Source organism: Sus scrofa, chromosome 1, assembly GCF_054392235.1.
Source record: "Sus scrofa isolate SSC_HxYL_T2T_F1_AM1 chromosome 1, Sscrofa_HxYL_maternal_Yorkshire_Landrace_v2.0, whole genome shotgun sequence".
NCBI classification, from domain to species: domain Eukaryota; kingdom Metazoa; phylum Chordata; class Mammalia; order Artiodactyla; family Suidae; genus Sus; species Sus scrofa.
The window spans coordinates 247961824-247983339 of record NC_139383.1 but is presented as its reverse complement, the minus strand read 5'-3'; the positions used below and the strand labels follow the sequence as shown (position 1 = coordinate 247983339).

Below are 21516 nucleotides of genomic sequence, written 5' to 3'. Positions count from 1 at the left end.
GTATTACTGCTGCTGCTGCTTTTTTTTTTTTTTTTCCTTTCCTTTTTAGCCTCCCCATGGCTAGGGATCAGAAATAAGCCATGGTTGTGGCAATGCCAGATCCTTTAACCCACTCCTGGGCCGGGGATTGAACCTGCATCCTGGTGCTACAGAGATGTCTCCAATTCCATCGCACCACAGTGGGAACTCCCCCCCCCTTTTTTGGTATTTTTAGGGCCACATCCACAGCATATGAAAGTTCCCTAGCTAGGCAGCAAATCAGAGCTACAGCTGCCAGCCGACACCACAGCCACAGCAACATGGGATCTCAGCTGTATCTTCAACCTACACCACAGCTCACAGCAATGCTGGATCCTCAACCCACTAAACAAGGCCAGGGATTGAACCCTGATCCTCATGGATCCTAGTTAGATTAGTTTCCTTTGCTCCACAACAGGAACTCCCCGTTATTAATTATTATGATGAAATTCAACATGTAACCCTGGGGGACAAAAGAAAACTTAAAAGAAAGTTCTAAAAATTGACCCAAGAATGATAGGAAAATTTGGATTACTAAAGAAGTGTGAAGGCTCATCAGAGATTTACCATTGAAAAGGCATAGTGAAAAGGCGTACCATTGAAAAGGGCTTCACAGCTACTTTTTTTTTTCTTTTTTGTAAGTCAAACCAGCAGAATTTTAATACTGAAAGCAAATAAAGATTGTCCCCCCAAAACCTTCCTAATTCATAGGAAGAATTTCTAAATGTATGTTTAGAAAATACACTGTAGTGTACCATATCAAAAGAGTAATAAACTGTGGCCAAATAAAATCTATTCCAAGTAAGAGAGGATAGCTTAGTATGAAAATCACATCATATTAGCAAATAATAGAAGGAAAAACATATGATTATAATCATAAGATATTGAAAAGTCAGTTAAAATTTAGGAAAAATTCTAAAATAGAGCAAGAAGGAAATTCATTATAATTAACAAAACTAATGGCAAGTATCCTAACCTGTGAGTGTCAAATCAGCAACTAGAGAGATATTTACTCTATTTTTATTTAATGTTATGTTATAAGTTCTACCAAATATAGTAAATAATGAATATAAAACATTGAAGGAAATCATTGTATCTTTCTCCCCCTCATTATATAATTGTAGGAGAAGAAAGCACAAGAGATTCTAGTTTGAAAGAATTTGTTACAGTGCCTAAATGCAAATTAAATGTGCAGAAAATAGTAACTTGTCAGTTAGCTGATGAATAGATAGAACACAGTATACTTATACAGTGAAATATTATACACTCAGAAAGTAGGAAAGTACTAATTCATGCTACGCCATGGATTAACCTTGAAAACACGCTTTCTAAAAGAAGCCAGTCACAAAAGGCCACAGCTTGTTCTATTCCATTTATCTGAAATGTCTAACAGAAACAAAGAATAAAACGATTGCTTATCATTAGTGAAATAGAATAAATTATGATGTCTTCATACCATGGAAGTAACTATTACAAAGAATTAATTAGAATTATGCCAGGATTGTGAACCATACCTGCAAGATTTTGTTGATCAGTAAAAACAAAATTGAGCAAAGTGTTGTTCTACTTCGTAAACCATGATGATTAAATATATGTGTATACACAAGACTGAACATAGAGAAAAACACGGAGAAGTACATACTTGACTTTGAGGTGGGGTGAGTGCTAAAGTGAACAGAAAGGGAAGGTAGGTAGAGATAGAACCAAAGGAAAGAAAGACTTCATTTCAAAAAAAATAGTTATCTCATTTATGTAAAGCTACTTATTGGGTCTGTGTATTGAGAAATGAAGCAATTGCTTATGTAAATACTAGAACAATGCAAGACAGAGAAAATTTGAAAAGAACAATAGCTATAGCAGAAATGGAAGGTGTAATTTAAAAAACCCTATCTTTAGAGATTGTATCTGAATTCTGTCTGATTTCTAAAGAACTGAAAGTCCCAGTTTAAACTATTCCACATCACTGGCAAAGATAGAAATTTTCCAGCTATATTTTGTGACCCTTACATAACCTTAATAATAAAACCTCATAGACAATACAGCAAATGAAAGCTTTCAACCAGTTTCTCTCCTGAATGCAGATACTTTAAAGAATAAACCATAGCTAGTGTTACAGTAAAATAATATATTAGAATTATTGAAATAATGATCATTAGAGTTTATTCTAGCAATGCAGGATAAATTCAGCATTAGGAAATCTTTCAAAGTAATTTCATCAACAATTTAAAGGAAAAATGTTTTATTTTGTTAATAGATGCAAAAATATAAAATTTAGCTATCATGTCTAATAAAAGGTCTTTTTTTTTTTTTTTTCTTTTCTTTTCTTTTCTTTTTTTTTTTTTTTTTTTTTTTAGGGCTGCATCTGCAGCATATGGAAGTTCCCAGGCTAGGGCTCAAATCAGCTACACAGCACAGCCACAGCCACACAGCAGTGCAGGATCCAAGCTGCATCTGTGACCTACACCACAGCTTATAGCCATGCCACACCAGATCCCCAACCCACTGGGTGCGGCCAGAGATCAAACCTGCATTCTAATGGCTACTAGTTAGATTCATTTCCACTGAGCCACAACGAGAACTCCTAATAAAAGATCATAAAATGGAAAAGGGACTTTTATTTTCTGGTGCTTATAGACAAGGTTATTGAGATCATTCCTTTTGATTGAGGACAACTGACTATGCTAGATAAAATATTAACAGTATCCTAAAGGCATCAAAGAGCTTGAAGATTGTAAAGAATCGCTAGGTCAAAGTCTAAGGAAGACTAGATATGCTAATTCTGTGCTGAGAGCATTCTTGTTCATTTATGCGAACTTGACCTTCAATTTTGTCTCATTATGAGGCAAAAGAGGAAGAAATCAAAGACCACCTAAGTTTAAGGAGTCCCTTCCTACACAGGTGAGTCTTCCTGCATAAAGGGCTATATCGTCAAAATAAGAGGGACCAGAAGCAAATGTAATATGCAGCCAAATTTACCGCAATCTGTGAATTCAAAGTATTTGGGACCACAAGGGCCCTGGAAAACATTTGGATTCTCTTTGGAGGAAGAAATCTTCATTCTAGTTTTCAAAGAATTCCCTCAAAAATTTTCGAGGGCAGTAAGCAGTAAACATAGTTAACCAAGTACATGAAGATAGAAGGACTAAATGAAAACCAACAGAAACAGACTGTGACTTAATATTTTTTGGTAGGAAACCTTTTCTAAGATATGTTGATAATGCTGTGGTGGGATTCTTTTTTGGGGTTTTTTTGGTTGTTGTTGTTGTTGTTGTTTTCTTTTTAGGGCTGCATTTGAGGCATGTTGAAGTTCCCAGGCTAGGGGTCGAATTGGAGCTGTAGCTCTTGGCCTACGCCACAGCCACGGCAACACCAGATTTAAGCTGCATCCTCGACCTGTGCCACAGCTTACAACATGGCCTGATTCTTAATTCACTGAGCAAGGCCAGGGATCGAATCCACATCCTCAGGGTCACCGTGTCGGGTTCTTAACCCGCTGAACCACAGCAGGAGCTCCTGTGGTGGATATTTTAAGTGTTGTCTTTTAGAAATAAGTACTGAAGTATTTATTAAACGATAGGTCTCTGGAGTCTGCCTTACCAATAGAAAAGGGAGAAATTGATGGGAGCAGATTGGATATATGGTTTTGTGGGTTTGGAAGCTATGTAATAGATGAAATTCTCCATAATATTCAAATAAAGTACCATTGAAAAATCGAAATAATATGAAGGAAGTTAAGAATCTTCAAGTCCTCTATCCAGACGGTTACAAAACTAAAGAGAGATTTGTCTTAAAAGATCCAAATTTGTAAAAACCATCCATGGTCACAACTGACATACAGGATATGTAGAATAGTGTATTCCCAAGTAAATTTTCCAGTAAGTTTTTGATCTAGCTTGAGAAGCTGATTCTGCGATTTCTACAGCATTTTAAAGGACCTGGGGTTATCCAGAACAGAGAAAAGCAAACCACTACTAGCTGTTTTTGTAGAATTTTATTGGAATACAACTGTCCCTGAAAAGACCAAAAAAAAAAAAAAAGAGTTCCCATCGTGGCTCAGCAGAAACAAATCTGACTAGTATCCATGAGAACGCAAGTTCGATCCCTGGCCTCACTCAGTGGCTTAAGAATCTAACATTGCAGTGAGCTGTGGTGTAGTTCTCAGACACAGCTCAGATCTGATGTTACTGTGGCGTAGGCCAGCAGCTAGAGCTCCAATTTGCCCCCTAACCTGGGACCCTCCATGTGCCACAGGCAGAGCCCTAAAAACACCAAAAAAAAGAAAAAAAAATGCAGCTATGCTTAATTATCTGTCATCTCTGGTTGCTTTGTGCAGGGACTGGGATAGCTTATAAGCTTAAAATGCTTAACTTTTCTGGCCCTTTATGAAATAGTTGGCCAACTAACAATAGTCTAGGACTCTAAGACCAAGTGATTGTCAAAGTATATCCTGGATCAACTGATCAGCAGCATCACTTCTATACCTTTGTAAAAAATGCAGATTTTTAGACTGTACTCTTGATTTTACTAGGTATGGGACCCAGCAGTCTGTTTTAACCCAGGTGATTTTAATGCACACTACAATTAGGAGAACCATTGGTATATAATCTTGAAATAGAAAAAGGGGGCAGAATGGTTCTTCCAATTATTAGGACTTACTATAAAGCTATATGAAGGCATTTATGCCAGAATGATTAAATAGGCTAGTGAAATAGAATATAAAGCCCAAAGATAAACTAACACATTTGCAAATACTTTGTATGTGATATATAACTGCAGATGATTTGAGAGAAGACAGATTTTGATAAATGATACTGGAATAGTTGTATATCCAAATGAGAACATGAAACTGGATCCTTTATTTTATAACCATTCATAATGTTAATTCCAGGTGGATTAGAGACATAAATGTTAATAGCAATATAAGCTTTTTAAGCAACATAGGAATGGCTTCATGACCTTAAGTGGAAGGCTTTCTTAAATAAGACATAGGAAAAGTACCATACTGAGAACTGTTGATACATTAGAACTTACATTCATTGTGACTTAAGCATGTATTTTGGTCACTTAATTTTGGCAAAGGTGCCAAAGGAATTCCAAGAAGGAAAGGAAGGGCTTTTTCAGTAATGGTGTTGAAAACACTGGATATCTCTGAGGATAAATTTGAACTTTGAGTCCTTCATATTATACACAAAAATAAAGTTGGGTTCTCTATCTGTATGTGAAAGGTGAAGAAAATAAAGGAGATGTCTTCATAAGGTAGGCAGAGATTTCTTTTTCTTCTTCTGTTTTTGAGGGTCGAGCTTGTGGCATGTTGAGGTTCCTGGGCTAGGGGTCTAATGGCCACAGCAGCCCAGGATCCGAGCCGTTTCTATGACTACACCACAGCTCACTGGCAACACCAGATCCGTAACCCACTGAGTGAGGCCAGGGATAGAACCTGCATCCTCATGCATCCTAGTCAGGTTCATTTCTGCTGAGCCACAATAGGAACTCCTAGGCAGAGATTTCTTAAGCAGGATGTATAAAGCACTAGCCACTTTATAAAATAGCAATATACTGGAATTATTAAAATAAAAAATTTCTGCTCATCCAAGAGACAGTATTTAAAAAGTGAAAACGCATACCATTGTCTGAAAGACATTGGTGGTTTTATTCTTAATAATTGTGTTATCCTTTCAATGGTTGTGCCTGCCCTCTTCCTTCCTGCCTCACTTATGAGCATTAGGTTTTTTTGTTTTTTTGTTTTTTTTATGGCCACACCTCTGGTGTATGGAAGTTCCTAGGCTAGGGGATAGATGAAAGCTGCAGCTGCTGGCCACAACCATAGCAGTGCAGGATCCAAGCCACATCTGTGGTCTGTGACGTAGTTTGTGGCTGTGCTGGATCCTTAACCCAATGAGTGAGGCCAGGGATTGATCTTGCATCCTCATGGACACTATGAGCCTTTATTTTCTTCACCTTTCACATACAGAGATATAGGGAACTCCTGAGCATCAATTTTGAAGGTTCTTCATTAGTAATGCAAGAAGACAAAAGTTACTAATTGTATTGAGTCTTAACAGATATTGTTGTATATACATAGGAGAGGGAAGAAATTGTAATATTCAAAAGTACTAGAATTTTAAAAGTTAGGTGAGGTTGTTAGATTCGTGATACATAAATAAAACTTAGTAACTTTTTTTATTACTAACACTTAACCAATTTGACATGGAAATAGAAAAAAAAAAAAAATCAGCAGTATAACACAGCCTGTAAAGTTACAAAAGAGTTATAGGGTGTTCCCATCTTGGTGCAGCAGAAGCAAATCTGACTAGGAGCCATGAGGTTGCAGGTTCGGTCCCTGGCTTTGCTTAGTGGGTTAAGTATCCTTTGTTGTAACTGTGGTGTAGGTTGCAGATGAGGCGTGGATCTGACGTTGCTGTGGCTGTGGTGGAGAATTTTAAGGAAAACTTTAATAAGAATAATTTATCTTTATGAAGAAAACTAATTTCTTGAAGTTACAGTACTGTGGTATTGAATATTTGGTGGCATGATATTCCAGTGAAAGGCCTTAATATAAAATTAATGTCCTTTTTGAAATAACATTTAGTGCAATTAAGTTAATACAAATCAGGATACCAGTGGGTTTTGAAAATGGATAAAATTATTTTGGAGTTTATTTACATGAGAATAAATGTGTGAGGAGTTGCTCTTGTGGCTCAGTGGTAAAGGACCCAAGTAGTATCCATGAAGATATGGGTTTGATCCCTGGCCTTGCTCAGTGGGTTAAGGATCCGGCGTTGCCACGAGCTGTGGTGTAGGTTGCAGACGTGGCTCGGATCCCGCGTTGCTGTGGCTATGACTGTGGCATAGGCTGGCAGCTGCAGCTTCAATTTCACCCCTAGCCTGGGAATTTCCATGTGCCACAGGTGTGGCAAGAATAAATGTGTGGAAATGACTCAAAAATAAAACGAAAAGGTATGGCAACAAGAATTTGTCTTACTAGAAGCTAACTTTTCTAGTAAGATATTATAATTAAAACATTACAAATGTGGCACAAAGTAGGTCCAGGTATATTTGGGAAGTTAATGAATAAAAAGTATTTAAGTTTAGAGGAAAGGGGATGGTTTAATAAATGGAACAGGTGTAATTGCAAGAAAAAAATTAGAACCTTCACAATATAAACAAAAACATTTTAGTTGGAGTATATAAATTAAAACGTAAAAGCACAACAAAGTTTAGCTCTGTATTTGTATAACTTCATCAGTGAAGGAAACCCAAAAGCTACATTTTGGCTACATTTAAAAAACATGCCTTGAAAGATAAAATTTACCATTAAAGTATGTATCAAAAGACAAAACACTAACTGGGAAAATATTTTTATTACACATATCTCTAATTAAAAAACTATAAATTAATATGAATGGACAGCCCAAAAGAAAATGGGCAGTGAGCAAAGAATGTAGATTATTTATAGAAAAGAAATAACCATATAGCATATTTAAACGTGTTCAACCTCTCTAATCAGAGAAATGCAAATTTAAAGAAAGTGCATGATACCGCTTGGCTCCCCCAGCCCACATTCTTCCTGTAGGTAGGCGTGCTAGTAATGTAAATATATCCACTTTGAGTGGAGATGCTGGGAATATTGTTACTGCTGGGATTGTGAGTTAATCCATCCAGACTTTCACTAACGTTTAAAATAGATTCACCCTTTTACCCAGTAATCCCTATAAAATAAATGAAATACTATGTAAGGATATATGTTCGTTGATATTTTTTACAGTTGTATTTGTATTGGTAAAAGAGTGACTACAACTTGAATGTCCATTAGTAAGTGAATGATAAGACGGTGTTAAAGTGATGAGTGTACTTGAAATATGTTGTTAGTGTCAAAAAGAATAAATTGCCATTGATTCCTTTGAAGAGGTATCTGCAGTATATATTAGAAAAAGTAAGGTGCAGGGTAATATGATCTGGTTTCTATTAAGAACAAAAACCAACATGACAATAATTCATGGGTAATCATGCTCATCTGTGTTTGTATGCTCATGGAGAAAGATGTGGGAGGATGTGTTATTAACATTGTTTGCTTTAGGATATGTAGGATGGGATATGTAGGCCATTGGCTACAGCTCCGATTAGATCCCTAGCCTGGGAACCTCCGTATGCCGTGGGTGCAGCCCTGAAAAAAGACAAAAAGACAAAAAAAAAAAGTTTTCTGCTCTATAGAGCAGACTAGAAGAGTTAATACATTAATTCATTATTCTCCTGGGCTTTTCAAGTCTTTGTGAGTGAAGAGTTTAGACCCAGTTCAGTGAGCATCATACACTACTCTTGAAACAGTCGGGTTTTCTATACAATGATAAGAATATTTTGTTTGAAACTGTTGGAAAAGTACATTGTGAAAGTTTATGCAGCTAAGAGAGGAATCCATAAATGCTCAGATTTTAATTTTGATGTTTTACCCAAACAGGTCAAGTTCTAATGTTTTGTTTTATTTTCCTAATAGCTCCATCAGGGCACTGTTCCTGTTTCTTACACAGTAACAACAGTGGCACCACATGGGATTCCACTCTGCACAGGCCAGCACATCCCTGCTTGCAGTACACAACAGGTCCCAGGATGCTCTGTGGTTTTCAGTGGCCAGCACCTCCCTGTCTGTAGTGTGCCTCCTCCCGTAAGTCTGTGCATCTTTCTTTTGGGTGGCTAAGTGTGTTACACTAGCAAAATTTAAGAGACTTGTAGCTTTTCACTTTCAAGTAAAAAAGAATTTTATTGCAACAGCAATCTCAATAGTAGCATCTGTACAGTGACAGTTTAGTAAAAGTAGCTTTGGGAGTTCCTATTGTGGCTCAGTAGGTTACAAACCTGACTAGTATCCATGAGGTTGCAGGTTTGGTCCCTGGCCTCTCCCAGTGAGTTAAGGATCCAGCGTTGCCCTGAGCTGTGGTGTAGGCTGCAGATGCAGTTTGGATCCTGCGTGGCTGTGGCTGTGGCTGTGGCTGTGGTGTAGGCTGGCAGCTGCAGCTCCGATTCAACCCCTAGCCTGGAAAATTCTATATGCTGAACGTGTGGCCCTTAAAACGGGGCGGGGGGGGGGGGGGCGACAAAAAATTAGCTTTAAAACTTGATGTATTTTTACATTAGTTGAAATCATAAATATTTTAATATCCTGAAGCTGAAAGCTTGCTCCCTCACATATCAGCGCTGTTTGTAATTACACCTTAATAAAGGTTGGCCTTGGAATTCCTGTCATGGCTCTGTGGAAATGAACCCAATTAGTATCCATGAGGACTTGGGTTCGATCCCTATCCTCACTTAGTGGGTTAAGGATCCGGCGTTTCCGTGAGCTGTAGTGTAGGTTGCAGACATGCCTCAGATCCCACATTGCTGTGGCTGTGGTGTAGGCTAACAGCTATATCTCCAATTCGCCCCCTAGCCTAGGAACTTCCATATGCCAGAGTGCAACCCTAAAAAAGGGGGTGATGGGGGGAAGGTTGGCGTTGAGGTTTTAACATAGGATATTGGACTATTTAGCCATAAAGTTTCAGAGATTTTGAAGATCAACAGTAATAGTCACAGCACTTAACTGGGTTTTAATGGGCACTTTGAGCACTTGATTTTGTTTATTTCTCACTATAGGAAGCTTGTGATGAAAATGATACCCATTTCCTAAATGATGAAATCGAAAATTACTTGCTTAATGTTATAGAGACAATTAGCATGAGAAAGCATGGGTTTTCACCCACTTCTTTTTTTTTTTTTTTTTTTTTTGTCTTTTGTCTTTTGTCTTTTTAGGGCCGCCCCCGCGGCATGTGGAGGTTCCCAGGCTAGGGGTCTAATGGGAACTATAGCTGCCGCCTACACCACAGCCACAGCAACGCCAGATCCGAGCCTCATCTGTGACCTACACCACAGCTCATGGCAACGTCAGATCCTTAACCTACTGAGAGGCCAAGGGATTGAACACGCAGCCTCATGGTTCCTAGTCGGATTTATGTGTCACGATAGGAACTCCTTTCACCCATTTCTTTTTGCCTCTTAAGCTTATGCTGTATTCTTTACCAACCTCCAGTCCAGCCTCTTTATTTAAAAAATGAGGTTACTGAAAACCAAAGGATTTAAACTAAGGTCAGTAATGTCATCAAAGTAAAGCACGTTGCTAAATCTAATTATAATCCTATACCCTGTCTGAATCTGAGATTAAAATCAATAAGTACATGCAAATACTAGCACCAATTTAACAGATTAATTTACCCAAGCCTGCTTTCTCAGTAATTAACTCTGGAACCAGTGTGCTAAATTAGCAGAAAAATACTGAGAGACTATAAAGCATTTAGTTCTCAGTTGGGCTCTTATAAATACAAAAATCCTAGAAATAAAAACATCTACAATACTCAGAGTTCCCACTGTGGCATGGTGGGTTAAGGATCTGGCTTTGCTACAACTATATCTCAGATTCAGTCCCTGGCCTGAGAACTTGCTTATGTCACAAGTGTGGTAGAAAAAAAAGAAAGAAAAAAAAAATTTACAGAATCCACAAAGGAGAGTCTCTTGTAAAGTAGTAATATCTGCTTTATTTTAAACCAAGTAGAAAAAGATTGTTCTTCTATGCAGTACTTTCCTTCCATTTCATAGCTATTCCAAAAACTAAAGTAAAAGGTGTTTTTTTGACAGATTTATAAGAACTATAAAATGCCATTATTTTACTAATAGATGCAAAATTACACTAATTTCATTGTTAATATCAGTTGTTAAAACATTTTGGTATGATTTTTTTGCTTTTTAGGGCTGCTCTTGCAGCATATGCAAGTTACCAGGCTAGGGGTCCAATCAGAGCTTCAGCTGCCGGCCTATACTACAGTCACAGCAACTTGGGAACCAAGCTGCATCTATGACCTACATCGCAGCTCATGATAGTGCCTGATCCCCAACCCACTGAGGGATCAAACCCACATCCTCATGGATCCTAGTCAGATTCGTTTTCTGCTGCACCGCAGTGAGAACTCCAGCAATGACATTTTTAATCTCACTATAGTTTTCTTTTAATTACATGTTCTGATACTTTTAACAAAAAATAATGATTTCTCTTACAGATGCTTCAAGCATGCTCAGTTCAGCACTTGCCAGTACCGTATGCTGCATTCCCACCCCTTATTTCTAGCGATCCATTTCTTTTACATCCTCCTCACCTTTCTCCCCATCATCCTCCTCATTTGCCACCTCCAGGCCAGTTTGTCCCTTTCCAAACACAGCAGTCACGATCGGTAAGTACCTCACAAAATAGTCTTTAATGTTCACGGAATGTTTAGACCTAAAAGGCAGGGTAATTTAAAATAGATGTAAGTTGTTGTGGCTTAACAACTGTAACTTAGGCTTTGTTCTGATTCTTAAAAGAATTAAGGAATCCCTACACATAAAAATATGTGTATACATAGTTTACCTGGAATTATCTTGCTTCATAAATTTTTCTAGTTATTTTTTATGTCACTTACCTAGTTTAAATTTTTTTTGGTATCTGCAATCCTTTGGGAAGTAAATCTGAAGAAAAATTCAGTTCTGGTTTTTCCTTTCATGTGTTTCTTTTCTTTTTTTCTTTTTGTGGCCACACCTGCTATTAAACAAAGTTCCTAGGCCAGGGGTCAAACCTGCATCCTCATGGATATTAGTCTGGTTCTTAACCCACTGAGCCACGATAGGAACTCCTTTCATGTGTTTCTAAAATGGAAAATGAAAATATTATAAAATTGTTTATACTTGTTAGAATAATATTTATATTCATTTAGGCAAGTGAAGTAATCCTTTGAACCTCAATTGTTTTTTCCAAAAGGTGGTTTTCCACTAATGTTCTGATGAAAAATAGATGAGATAGTCTATTAATATAGTTAACTCTGTCCTGTGGTTGGAATATAGCTGAAAGGTGTATTATTTGGGGAGGGGGGTAAGGTGGTTTGGAGGAGGTAAGCACTGTATAAGTGAAAGGAAAGGCACAGAACAAAGGTCCTGTTGTTTTTTGGACAGGCCAAGTTTAACATCTCAACCGTCAGACATTAAGGGAGAGTAGGAGGAAGAACATACAGAAATGGCTTGAGCAGAAATGGTCAGCCTCACCTGTGAAAGGAGCTAGATGGTTACTCTAGCAGAGCCTGGCCATCCTTTACTTAGGGTTTATGCACCATGCTTGGTTTCAGGCAGAGGTGAGAGGTGAGCTGAACTGACTGCTCTCCCAAAAACTATAGAAGCTTCCTGTGACAGAAGTTTGGCTAATCTGAAAAGTTAGTTACTTCTACAAGAAAATCTTTTATTAGCATCAGGATAGGATTCATGTCAGGATGTTCCTTAGCTTCCAGAACCGGAGAATTAAAGGTTAAAACTAAATTTAGCCATCATTTACATACGAATTTGGAATTCTTTCAAAGATCCAACCACATAGCTAAATTGGCACTTAGATTCACGTGTGTTGGCATAGTGTCAGCAGTTGTGATTTCCCTCAAGCATACTTAGACTTACGAAGTAAAATGTCAGCAGTTACTTGTATTTGAATAATGTGCCGCTATTCTCTAATTGTGGAAAGGAGTTAGACTAACATTTAAGAATACATGTTCCCAAAAGAATCAAATTGAAAACATCGGCACAAAAAATGTGTATACGGATGTTCATTGCAGCATTACTCCTAATAGCCCCAAAGTGGAAACAGTCCAGATTTCCATTAACTAATGGATGGATAAACAAAACATGGCATTTCTATACAGTTGATTATTTTTCAGCTTTAAAAAGGAATGAAGTACTGATACACAAACTACAAGCTGGATGAACCTTGAAAACATTGTGCTAAGTGAAAGAAGCCAGATATAAGGGCCACATATTATATGACGATTGATAGATAGATAGATACAAATATAAGTATATTTGAAATGCCCAAAATAAGCAAACTTAAGACATGTAAGATAGATTAGTGGTTGTCCAGGGCTTGGGAAAGACTGGGGGAAATTAGATAGTGGTGAGGTTCCACCATTCTTGTGAACATACTAAAATCCATTGAATTGTACCCCTTAGAAGGAATTTTTATAGTATGTGAACTATATCTCAAACTGTTCCCTTCCCCCAAAAGGCAACATTCTATGTGCTTTGCATAGTAATATATGCTTTTTGTACATTCTCTGTGTTCACGACACACTTTTGAAGTAAGCTGTGAACAGTTCTGTAGATGACAATACCGAGGATCAGATTATGTGATTTACATAAGAGCCACATGGCTCATTAGTGATGGCATCAAGAGTTTGTGTAAAACAACAGCCCATAAGCTTTCTACCACAGTATACGGCCTTCTGTGTTCTATCCTATTTAGCCCTAGTTGTCATTTATAATATGGACCACATTTGATTTCATCTATTAAAGGTTTAGTGTCTGAAAATCATATGTGGGTCAGTGTGCCACAATTAAAAGTAGTTTTGACTTTAACATAGTTGGCTTACTACATGACTTTTTGTCTTTCCTTCTCTCATTTAAGAGAAAGTACAAATAGTCCAAGAAATGTATCCTTAGTGGATAGTGGAAATGCTAAATAACATGTTTCAGAGATTTATTTAATTTTCATTGGGAGCACTAAGATTTTACCATTTTAGGCTGTGTATCCACATGTATGAATTTAGATTGATGTGAACATCAAGAAATGCATCACCCTGAAGATACCTTAACAGGGTTTTGAGTTTTGTTACTAATAAAGCATAATCTGTCTGAACACTGGAGGTATATTAGTTTGCCTTTTTCTCCCCTCAGCCTCTGCAAAGAATAGAAAATGAAGTGGAACTCTTAGGAGAACATCTTCCTGTAGGAGGTTTTACTTACCCTCCATCAGCCCATCCCCCAACATTACCTCCATCAGCTCCTTTGCAGTTCTTAACACATGATCCTTTGCATCAGGAGGTTTCCTTTGGAGTAGTAAGTTTTCATTCATTGTAATTAATTTATTGCCTTGATAATTTACTTGTTTTGAATTCTGTTTCGATGTAACTCTTTAAGTGTTTAGAATTTTAAGTGTATTCTTGCAGTCTCTTGGAAAATTGTATTTAGAAATATACCTAAGTTTTAAACTAGTTGTTGCATCTCTGTTAACATTTAAGAAATATTAAATACCACTTGAATAGTAACACATTTCTAGGTTTTTAAAAAGAAGAAACTTCATTTGACAGTTAAAAGTTGTGAACGTAGCATGATCTTAAATTGTTTTAACATGTTTCCTCTACAGCCTTATCCTCCATTTATGCCTCGAAGACTCACAGGACGTAGTAGATATCGATCCCAGCAGCCAATACCACCTCCTCCTTATCATCCCAGCTTACTACCTTATGTGTTGTAAGTTGTCTTTCTTATTTTAATGAGTTTTGAATTTTCATACTCTTGAGATTCTCTTTCCTTTATGAACATTTCTCTGCAGTGTGTAATTTACAGTGTGTTAGTTATTTGTTTATATCTAATGTTAAGTGCTTGGAATAGGGGGCCATATAAGGGTGAAAGAGAGAGAAGAGCAAGGATGAGAGAGAAGTGGGAGGAGAGAGAAATTTGTGAACCAGAAGATAGGTTTAACAAATCAAAAGGTAAAGAAGTTTAAAATTTTTGTGTCTATTACAGCTGGCATCACTTGCCACCTTCTTTGGTTATCCAGCCTTTTTTTTGCTGCTGCTTCTCTCGAGGGAAGAGGGGAAAAAGGTTATTTCTGTGTTTTAGAAATACTTTGCTGGAGTTCCTCTTGTGGCTTAGCAGAAATGAACCAACTAGTATGCATGAGGACTCAAGTTCAGTCCCTGGCCTTGCTCAGTGGGTTAAGGATCCAGCATTGCCATGAGATGTGGTGTAGGTCACAGACAAAGCTCAAACCTTCTTTGCTGTGGCTGTGGTGTAGGCCGCCAGCTACAGCTCCAATTCACCCCCAAGCCTGGGAACTTCAATATGTGGTATGTGCAGGCTTAAAATGACCAAAAAAAAGAAAAAGGGCTGTGTGCTTGTATCAACCTATTTTGATAATTACAGCTTTACTATAAGTCTTCAAATAGTGTAGGAGTTCCCATGTGGCTCAGTTGGTTAAGGATATGGCATCGGAGTTCCTGTCGTGGCACAGTGGTTAATGAATCCGACTAGGAACCATGAGGTTGCAGGTTTGGTCCCTGCCCTTGCTCAGTGGGTTAACGATCCGGCGTTGCCGTGAGCTGTGGTGTAGGTTGCAGACGCGGCTCGGATCCCGTGTTGCTGTGGCTCTGGTGTAGGCCGGTGGCTACAGCTCCGATTCAACCCCTAGCCTGGGAACCTCCATATGCCGCGGGAGCGGCCCAAAGAAATAGCAAAAAAAAAAAAAAAAGGATATGGCATTGTCACTGCAGTGGCGTGGGTTCAATCCCTGGCCCAGGAACTTCTGCATGCCATGGGTACAACCAAAAAAAAATTTTTTTTTAAATCAGATAGTATAGACCTTTCAACTTTGTTCTTCGAATGCTTTTATTTAAAGTCTTTTTGCATATCCATGTAAATTTGAAAATCATCAAATCAGTTTATACTTTTAAAAAGAGTGTGCTGGGGAGTTCCTGTCGTGGCTCAGTGGTTAACGAATCCAACTAGGAACCATGACGTTGCAGGTTCCCTGGCTTTGCTCAGTGGGTTAAGGATCCAGCGTTGCCACGAGCTGTGGTGTAGGTCGCAGGCTCGACTCACATGACTCACATCCCGTGTTGCTGTGGCTCTGGCGTAGGCCAGTGGCTACAGCTTCAATTTGACCCCTAGCCTGGGAACTCCATATGCCGCGGGATCGGCCCTAGAAAAGACAAAACAGAAAACAAAAACAAATATTGAGTCTTCTAGTCTACTTATACAGTATATTTCTCTATTCATCTCTTGAAATTTACCTTAGTACTTTTACAGTTTTTATTATGCAAGTCTTAAACAGTTTGTTCCATTCATCCCTAATGTTCTCATGGATTTTTAATGTCAGTTTTTAATAATTTATTACTAGTCAAGTCAGTTTCTTTGAAGGGTTATGACTGATCAACACTGACTATTCTTTTTGTATCAATGCTTGTGTTGGTTATTTTCATTGGCAGATCAATGCTCCCAGTGCCACCTGCAGTGGGCCCAACTTTCAGCTTTGAATTGGATGTAGAAGATGGAGAAGTAGAGAATTACGAGGTTAGTAAGTGAACTGTGAATTAATTTGGGGAATCTTGTATGCATAAAAATATTGTACTACCCAACTAACTCACTCATCTAATTAAATATTTATTGGGTAAATCCATTGTACCTTTCAAGATATAAGTATGTTTCAAAAAAGTATTCATCCTTAAAGATAGCTCAACATGTACCACAGTTATAATAACAAGACAGACTTTGATGTTCTATTAGAATTACATACTGTTTCTGTGAGAGTATGTAAATGAGAAAACAGTGCATTATGGTGGGATGTTTGCAGCAGCAGAAATGATAGAGCCAGTTCTTCTTTTTTTTTTTTTTTTTGTCTTTTGTCTTTATCTTTTTAGGGCCACACCCTTGTCATATGGAAGTCCTCAACACCGGGGTATCCAAGCCGTGTCTCCAGCCTACACCACAGCTCACGGCAGCACCGAATCCTTAACCACTGAGCAAGGCCAGGGATTGAACCTGTGTCCACATGGATTTTAGGTTCATTAACCACTGAGCCACGACAGGAACTCCCTAAAGCCATTTCTTGAAGGGTGGGAAAGTTTTTTCATGCCTAAGGTTAAGGCAGGGAAATGATGGATATTCTTGAGGAACAGTGTACAGTCTGGCTAAAGTTAGAGGGAGAAAATGGAAATTTTTATTTTTTAGGGCCGCATACACGCCATTTGGAAGTTCCCAGGCTAGGGGCCGAATCAGAGCTACAGCTGCTGGCCTACACTGCAGCCACAGCAACGCAGGAATCTGAGCCAAGTCTGCAACATACACCACAGGTCACGGCAATGCCAGATCCTTAACCCATTTAGCGAGGCCAGGGATCAGACCCGCATCTTCATGGATCCTAGTTGGGTTTGTTGACTCCTAAGCCATGAAGGGAACTCCCAAAATGGAAATTTGATTGAAAAGCTTAACTTGTCTGGTTCTTGCCCTGCTAAAAAATGGATATAATTTTGAATATTTTGGAAGGAAGAAGCCACTTAATGTTTTGGCACTTAGGCATCAGATTATTACCTTAAAGAGTCAAAAACTGCACTAGTAGCATGAGGAATAAATGAGAGTGGTTAGAGATGACAGTAGCTCTGCTACAGAAGGACTGCATGTGAAGAAGGCAAAATCAAAGATGATGGGGCAGAGAGATGACATCATTTAACTTAGATGATGATGGCATTGTTGTATTATTTGAGATTAGGAATAGGAGGGACACTTTAAGGGTTGGAAGGCACATTTGGATTTGATGATATTGAATGTGAGTGACTGTGTGACTTTGTTTTGGTACCAGCTGTTTGCTGCTTACCTAGCCTCACTCAGTCATTATATATATGATATGAATACTGGAACAGGTTTTGTTTGTTTGTTGTTGTTTTAGGTTAACTGAACCTGGTAACAGAGAGGAGAGAACCATCTTACAGCACTTACTGTTTTTTAAATGCACGTGGAATTGATCAGGCCACATGCTGTATTCTTTTGTAGTTCTTAAAATGCTATTATGTCACTTTCTTTTTGCATATACCATCACACTGCAGTGTCATTTTGATTCAATTCCCAGGTTTCTTGAAAAGGGGGCTGTAATAATTTCCTGGTTTTGTTTCTACATTATTTATGTTGGTTTTGTACAAAGGAGTAAGAAAAGGAGTTGGCTATCCTTTAGGCATTCTATACTAAAATGAAGTCATAAGTCATATTGTTGAAAAGGATAGCTCTTTCTTAAACAGATCATATATGTATCAGTGGAAAAAACATTGGTGCCATCCCAGTGTACAAAAAATATTTGGAATCTCTTTCTAAATTATTTGGGTTGATTCTCTTAATTTTCTGCAAAGTCATAATTTAATCCAATCAAGAAAGTTTAATTTGCTTTTCTGATTTTCTGTGGTATAAGCAGTACTACGTAGTCCAGAGTACTTGCCATTTTTTTGTGTCTACCCTATACATTCTTGTCCTTTACTCCCACTGATTCTTCTGCTTAAGGACCTTTCTTCTTTCCTGCATATGGCCATCTTTTAAGACCCAGTTAACAACTTGCTACCTCTATGAAAGGTGTTTCTAGTCCCTTCCCAGGTCTAAAACCATACATACTGATGAGGTCCTGCCTTTAGTTACCTTGCCTGCCAGACCATGTAAATTTGTTGAGGGCCCTGTTATTGTCCATCTAATAAGGGCCTAATGAACATGTTGAATATAATTGTCCTAAATTATGTTAGTTGACCTAAGTGTCCTGTAGAATATAAAATAGAGATATAAAACATAAATGTCAGCTATATTATAAATTTTACCTAAATTCTATAGCTAATCAGCATCAATTCACTTTAACAATTTACCATCTGTTCTAGCATTTAGAAAGACTTAAGGGCATGCATGGTGAAGGAGAAGCAGTTTATTTAGATGACTCAATTCTTCAAATAAAGATATACCAAAACCAGTGTTGTAGCAGCATCATATTAAAAACACAGCTATCAGAGCTTTGATTATTGAGATTATGGGAAATTAAATTTGTTCCTCTCATTGTCTATTGTTATTTCTTTGTTACCTATTCTCTCTCTCTCTCTTTTTTTTTTTTAGAGCCATATCTGTGGCATATGGAAGTTCCCAGGCCAGGAGTTGAATCGGAGCTGCAGCTGCCAGCCTACGCCATAGCAGTGTGGGATCCAAGCTATGTCTGCAACCTACACCACAACTCAAGGCAACACTGGATCCTTAACCTACTGAGTGAGGCCAGGGATCGAACCCATGTCCTCATGGATACTAGCCACGTTTATTACTGCTGAGCCACAACAGGAACTCCTAGTACTTATTCTCTTAGCCCTGTGACAGCCTTTTAAAAAAGAGGGAAAGCAGCATGCATATGGCTGCCTGATTGTAGGATAAAGCAAATGAAGAATTGGAGCCATTGAAAAGTGGGAGAAAGAAGGTACTGATGTAAAAATCAATAAGCATAATGGCTGCAGTATGTTGAAACACATTAGCTATGTTAAAATCCATGAGTTGATAATGATACTTCAGAAATAATAGGACAAAACCTAATTGGTCTTATCTTGCCTATTTTATTTTAATTTTTTTGTCTTTTCTAGGGCCATACCTGCAGCACATGGAGGTTCCCAGGCTAGAGGTCTAATTGCAGCTGTAGCTGCCAGCCTACACCCCAGCCACAGTTAACTCAGGGTTCGAGCCATGTCTTTGACCTACATCATGGCTCACGGCAACACCGGGTCCTTAACTCACTGAGTGAGGCCAGGGATCAGACCCACAACCTCATGGTTCCTGGTCCGGATTCGTTAACCACTGAGCCACAGCGGGAACTCACCTCTTGCCTATTTTAAATAAATTATACTATTAAGTACAGTTTGCTATGAGGCAGCTAGTCAATACAGAAATATTTTATCTAATAAATGAAAGAATGATAGAATAGTAACATTTTGCCATCATTAATGAATTAATGGATCTAGGCAGTTTTCCGTCAGTGCTAACATGACAACTAGACATGGTGAGCCTTATGATGGGAATAATAAAATCTTCCACTTAAAGAAAGTACAGGGGACAAGGAATGTGTTAAACTACTTGAGTCACGGGTTGGAAGGTTCAGTCAGCAAATTCAGACTGGGACTTTCTACAGGCCATTGACCTAGTTTCTTTAACAAATATAAGAGTAGGAGTTCCCGTCGTGGCGCAGTGGTTAACGAATCTGACTAGGAACCATGAGGTTGCAGGTTTGGTCCCTGCCCTTGCTCAGTGGGTTAACGATCCGGCGTTGCCGTGAGCTGTGGTGTAGGTTGCAGACGCGGCTCAGATCCTGCACTGCTGTGGCTCTGGCGTAGGCCAGTGGCTACAGCTCCTATTCGACCCCTAGCCTGGTAACCTCCATATGCCTCGGGAGCGGCCCAAGAAATAGCAAAAAAAGACACACACACACAAAAAATATAAGAGTGAAAAAAGATGCCCGCTCTTTTTTATGGCTGAGTAGTATTCCATTGTGTATATGTACCACATTGTCTTAATCCATTGTCTGTCAAAGGACATTTAAATTGTTCCTATGTCTTGGCTATTGTGAATAGTGCTGCAGTGCACATAGGGGTGCATGTATCTTTTTCAAGGAAAGTTTTGTCCAGATATATGCCCAGGAGTGGGATTGCTGGGTTATATGGTAGTTCTATATTTAGTTTTCTGAGGTATCTCCATACTGTTTTCCATAGTGATTGTACCAATTTACATTCCCACCAACAGCGTAGAAGGGTTCCCTTTTCTCCACACTCTTCTCCAGCATTTGTTGTTTGTAGACTTACTAATGATGGCCATTCTGACCGGTGTGAAGTAGTACCTCACTGTAGTTTTGATCTGCGTTTCTCTAATAATTAGTGATGTTGAGCATTTTTTCGTGTGCCTGTTGTATGTCTTCTTTGGAGAAATGTCTATTTGGGTCTCCTCATTTTTCAATTGAGTTGTTTTTTTGCTTTTGAGTTGTGTAAATTGTTTGTATATTTTAGAGGTTAAGCCTTTGTCGGTTGCATTGTTTGAAACTATTTTTTCCCTTTTTATTTTTTTATGGTTTCCTTTGCTATAGCAAAGCTTATAAGTTTGATTAGGTCCCATTGGTTTATTTTTGCTGGGCAAAAGCTTGTAAGTTTCATTAGGTCCTATTGGTTTATTTTTGCTCTTATTTCTGTTGCCTTGGGAGACTGACGTAAGGAAACACCTGTACGGTTGATGTCAGAGAATGTTTTGCCTATGTTCTCTTCTGGGAGTTTGATGGCGTCTTGTCTTATGCTTAAGTCTTTAAGCCATTTTGAGTTGATTTTTGTCGATGGTGTGAGAGTGTGTTCTAGTTTCATTGATTTACATGCAGCTGTCCAGTTTTCCCAGCACCCTTGCTGAAGAGACTGTAAATAATGCCATTTGCGGCAACATGGGTGAAACTGGAGACGCTCATGCTAAGTGATGTTAAGTCAGAAAGAGAAAGACAAATGCCGTATGATATCACTTATACCTGGAATCTAATATATGGCACAAATGAATCTATCTGCAGAAAAGAAACAAACTCATGGACTTGGAGAACAGACTTGTGGTTGCCAAGGGGAAGAGGGAGGGAGTGGGATGGACTGAGACTTCAGGGTTAGTAGATGCAAACTGTAGCATTTGTAGTAGATAAGCAATGAGATCCTGCTGTATAGCCCAGGGAACTATATCTAATCACTTGTGATGGAACATGATGGAGGATAATGTGAGAAAAACAATGTGTGTGTGTGTGTGTGTGTGTGTGTGTGTGTGTGTGTGTGTGTAACTGGGTCACTTTGTGGTATAGCATACATTAACAGAACATTGTAAATCAAGTATGATAAATTT

The 21516-nt window shown here is 38.4% G+C and overlaps 1 protein-coding gene and 1 long non-coding RNA gene across 21 annotated transcripts in view; both read left to right on the top strand.

The window, feature by feature from the left end:
• RNF38 (ring finger protein 38) overlaps positions 1 to 21516 on the top strand; it is a 129676-nt gene that overhangs the window by 99374 nt on the left and 8786 nt on the right. For all 20 annotated transcript variants that reach the window (XM_084989779.1, XM_013993659.3, XM_013993658.3 and 17 more), the window contains 5 exons: positions 8510 to 8677; positions 11097 to 11267; positions 13780 to 13941; positions 14249 to 14355; positions 16092 to 16176. In XM_084989779.1, coding sequence (XP_084845905.1) covers positions 8510 to 8677; positions 11097 to 11267; positions 13780 to 13941; positions 14249 to 14355; positions 16092 to 16176 — 693 coding nt within the window. The remainder of the gene's footprint in view (positions 1 to 8509; positions 8678 to 11096; positions 11268 to 13779; positions 13942 to 14248; positions 14356 to 16091; positions 16177 to 21516) is intronic.
• On the top strand, positions 351 to 6097 carry LOC146407094 (uncharacterized). The gene is made up of 2 exons (XR_014823958.1): positions 351 to 3339; positions 4226 to 6097. It is a non-coding gene; the product is annotated as an uncharacterized LOC146407094 (long non-coding RNA).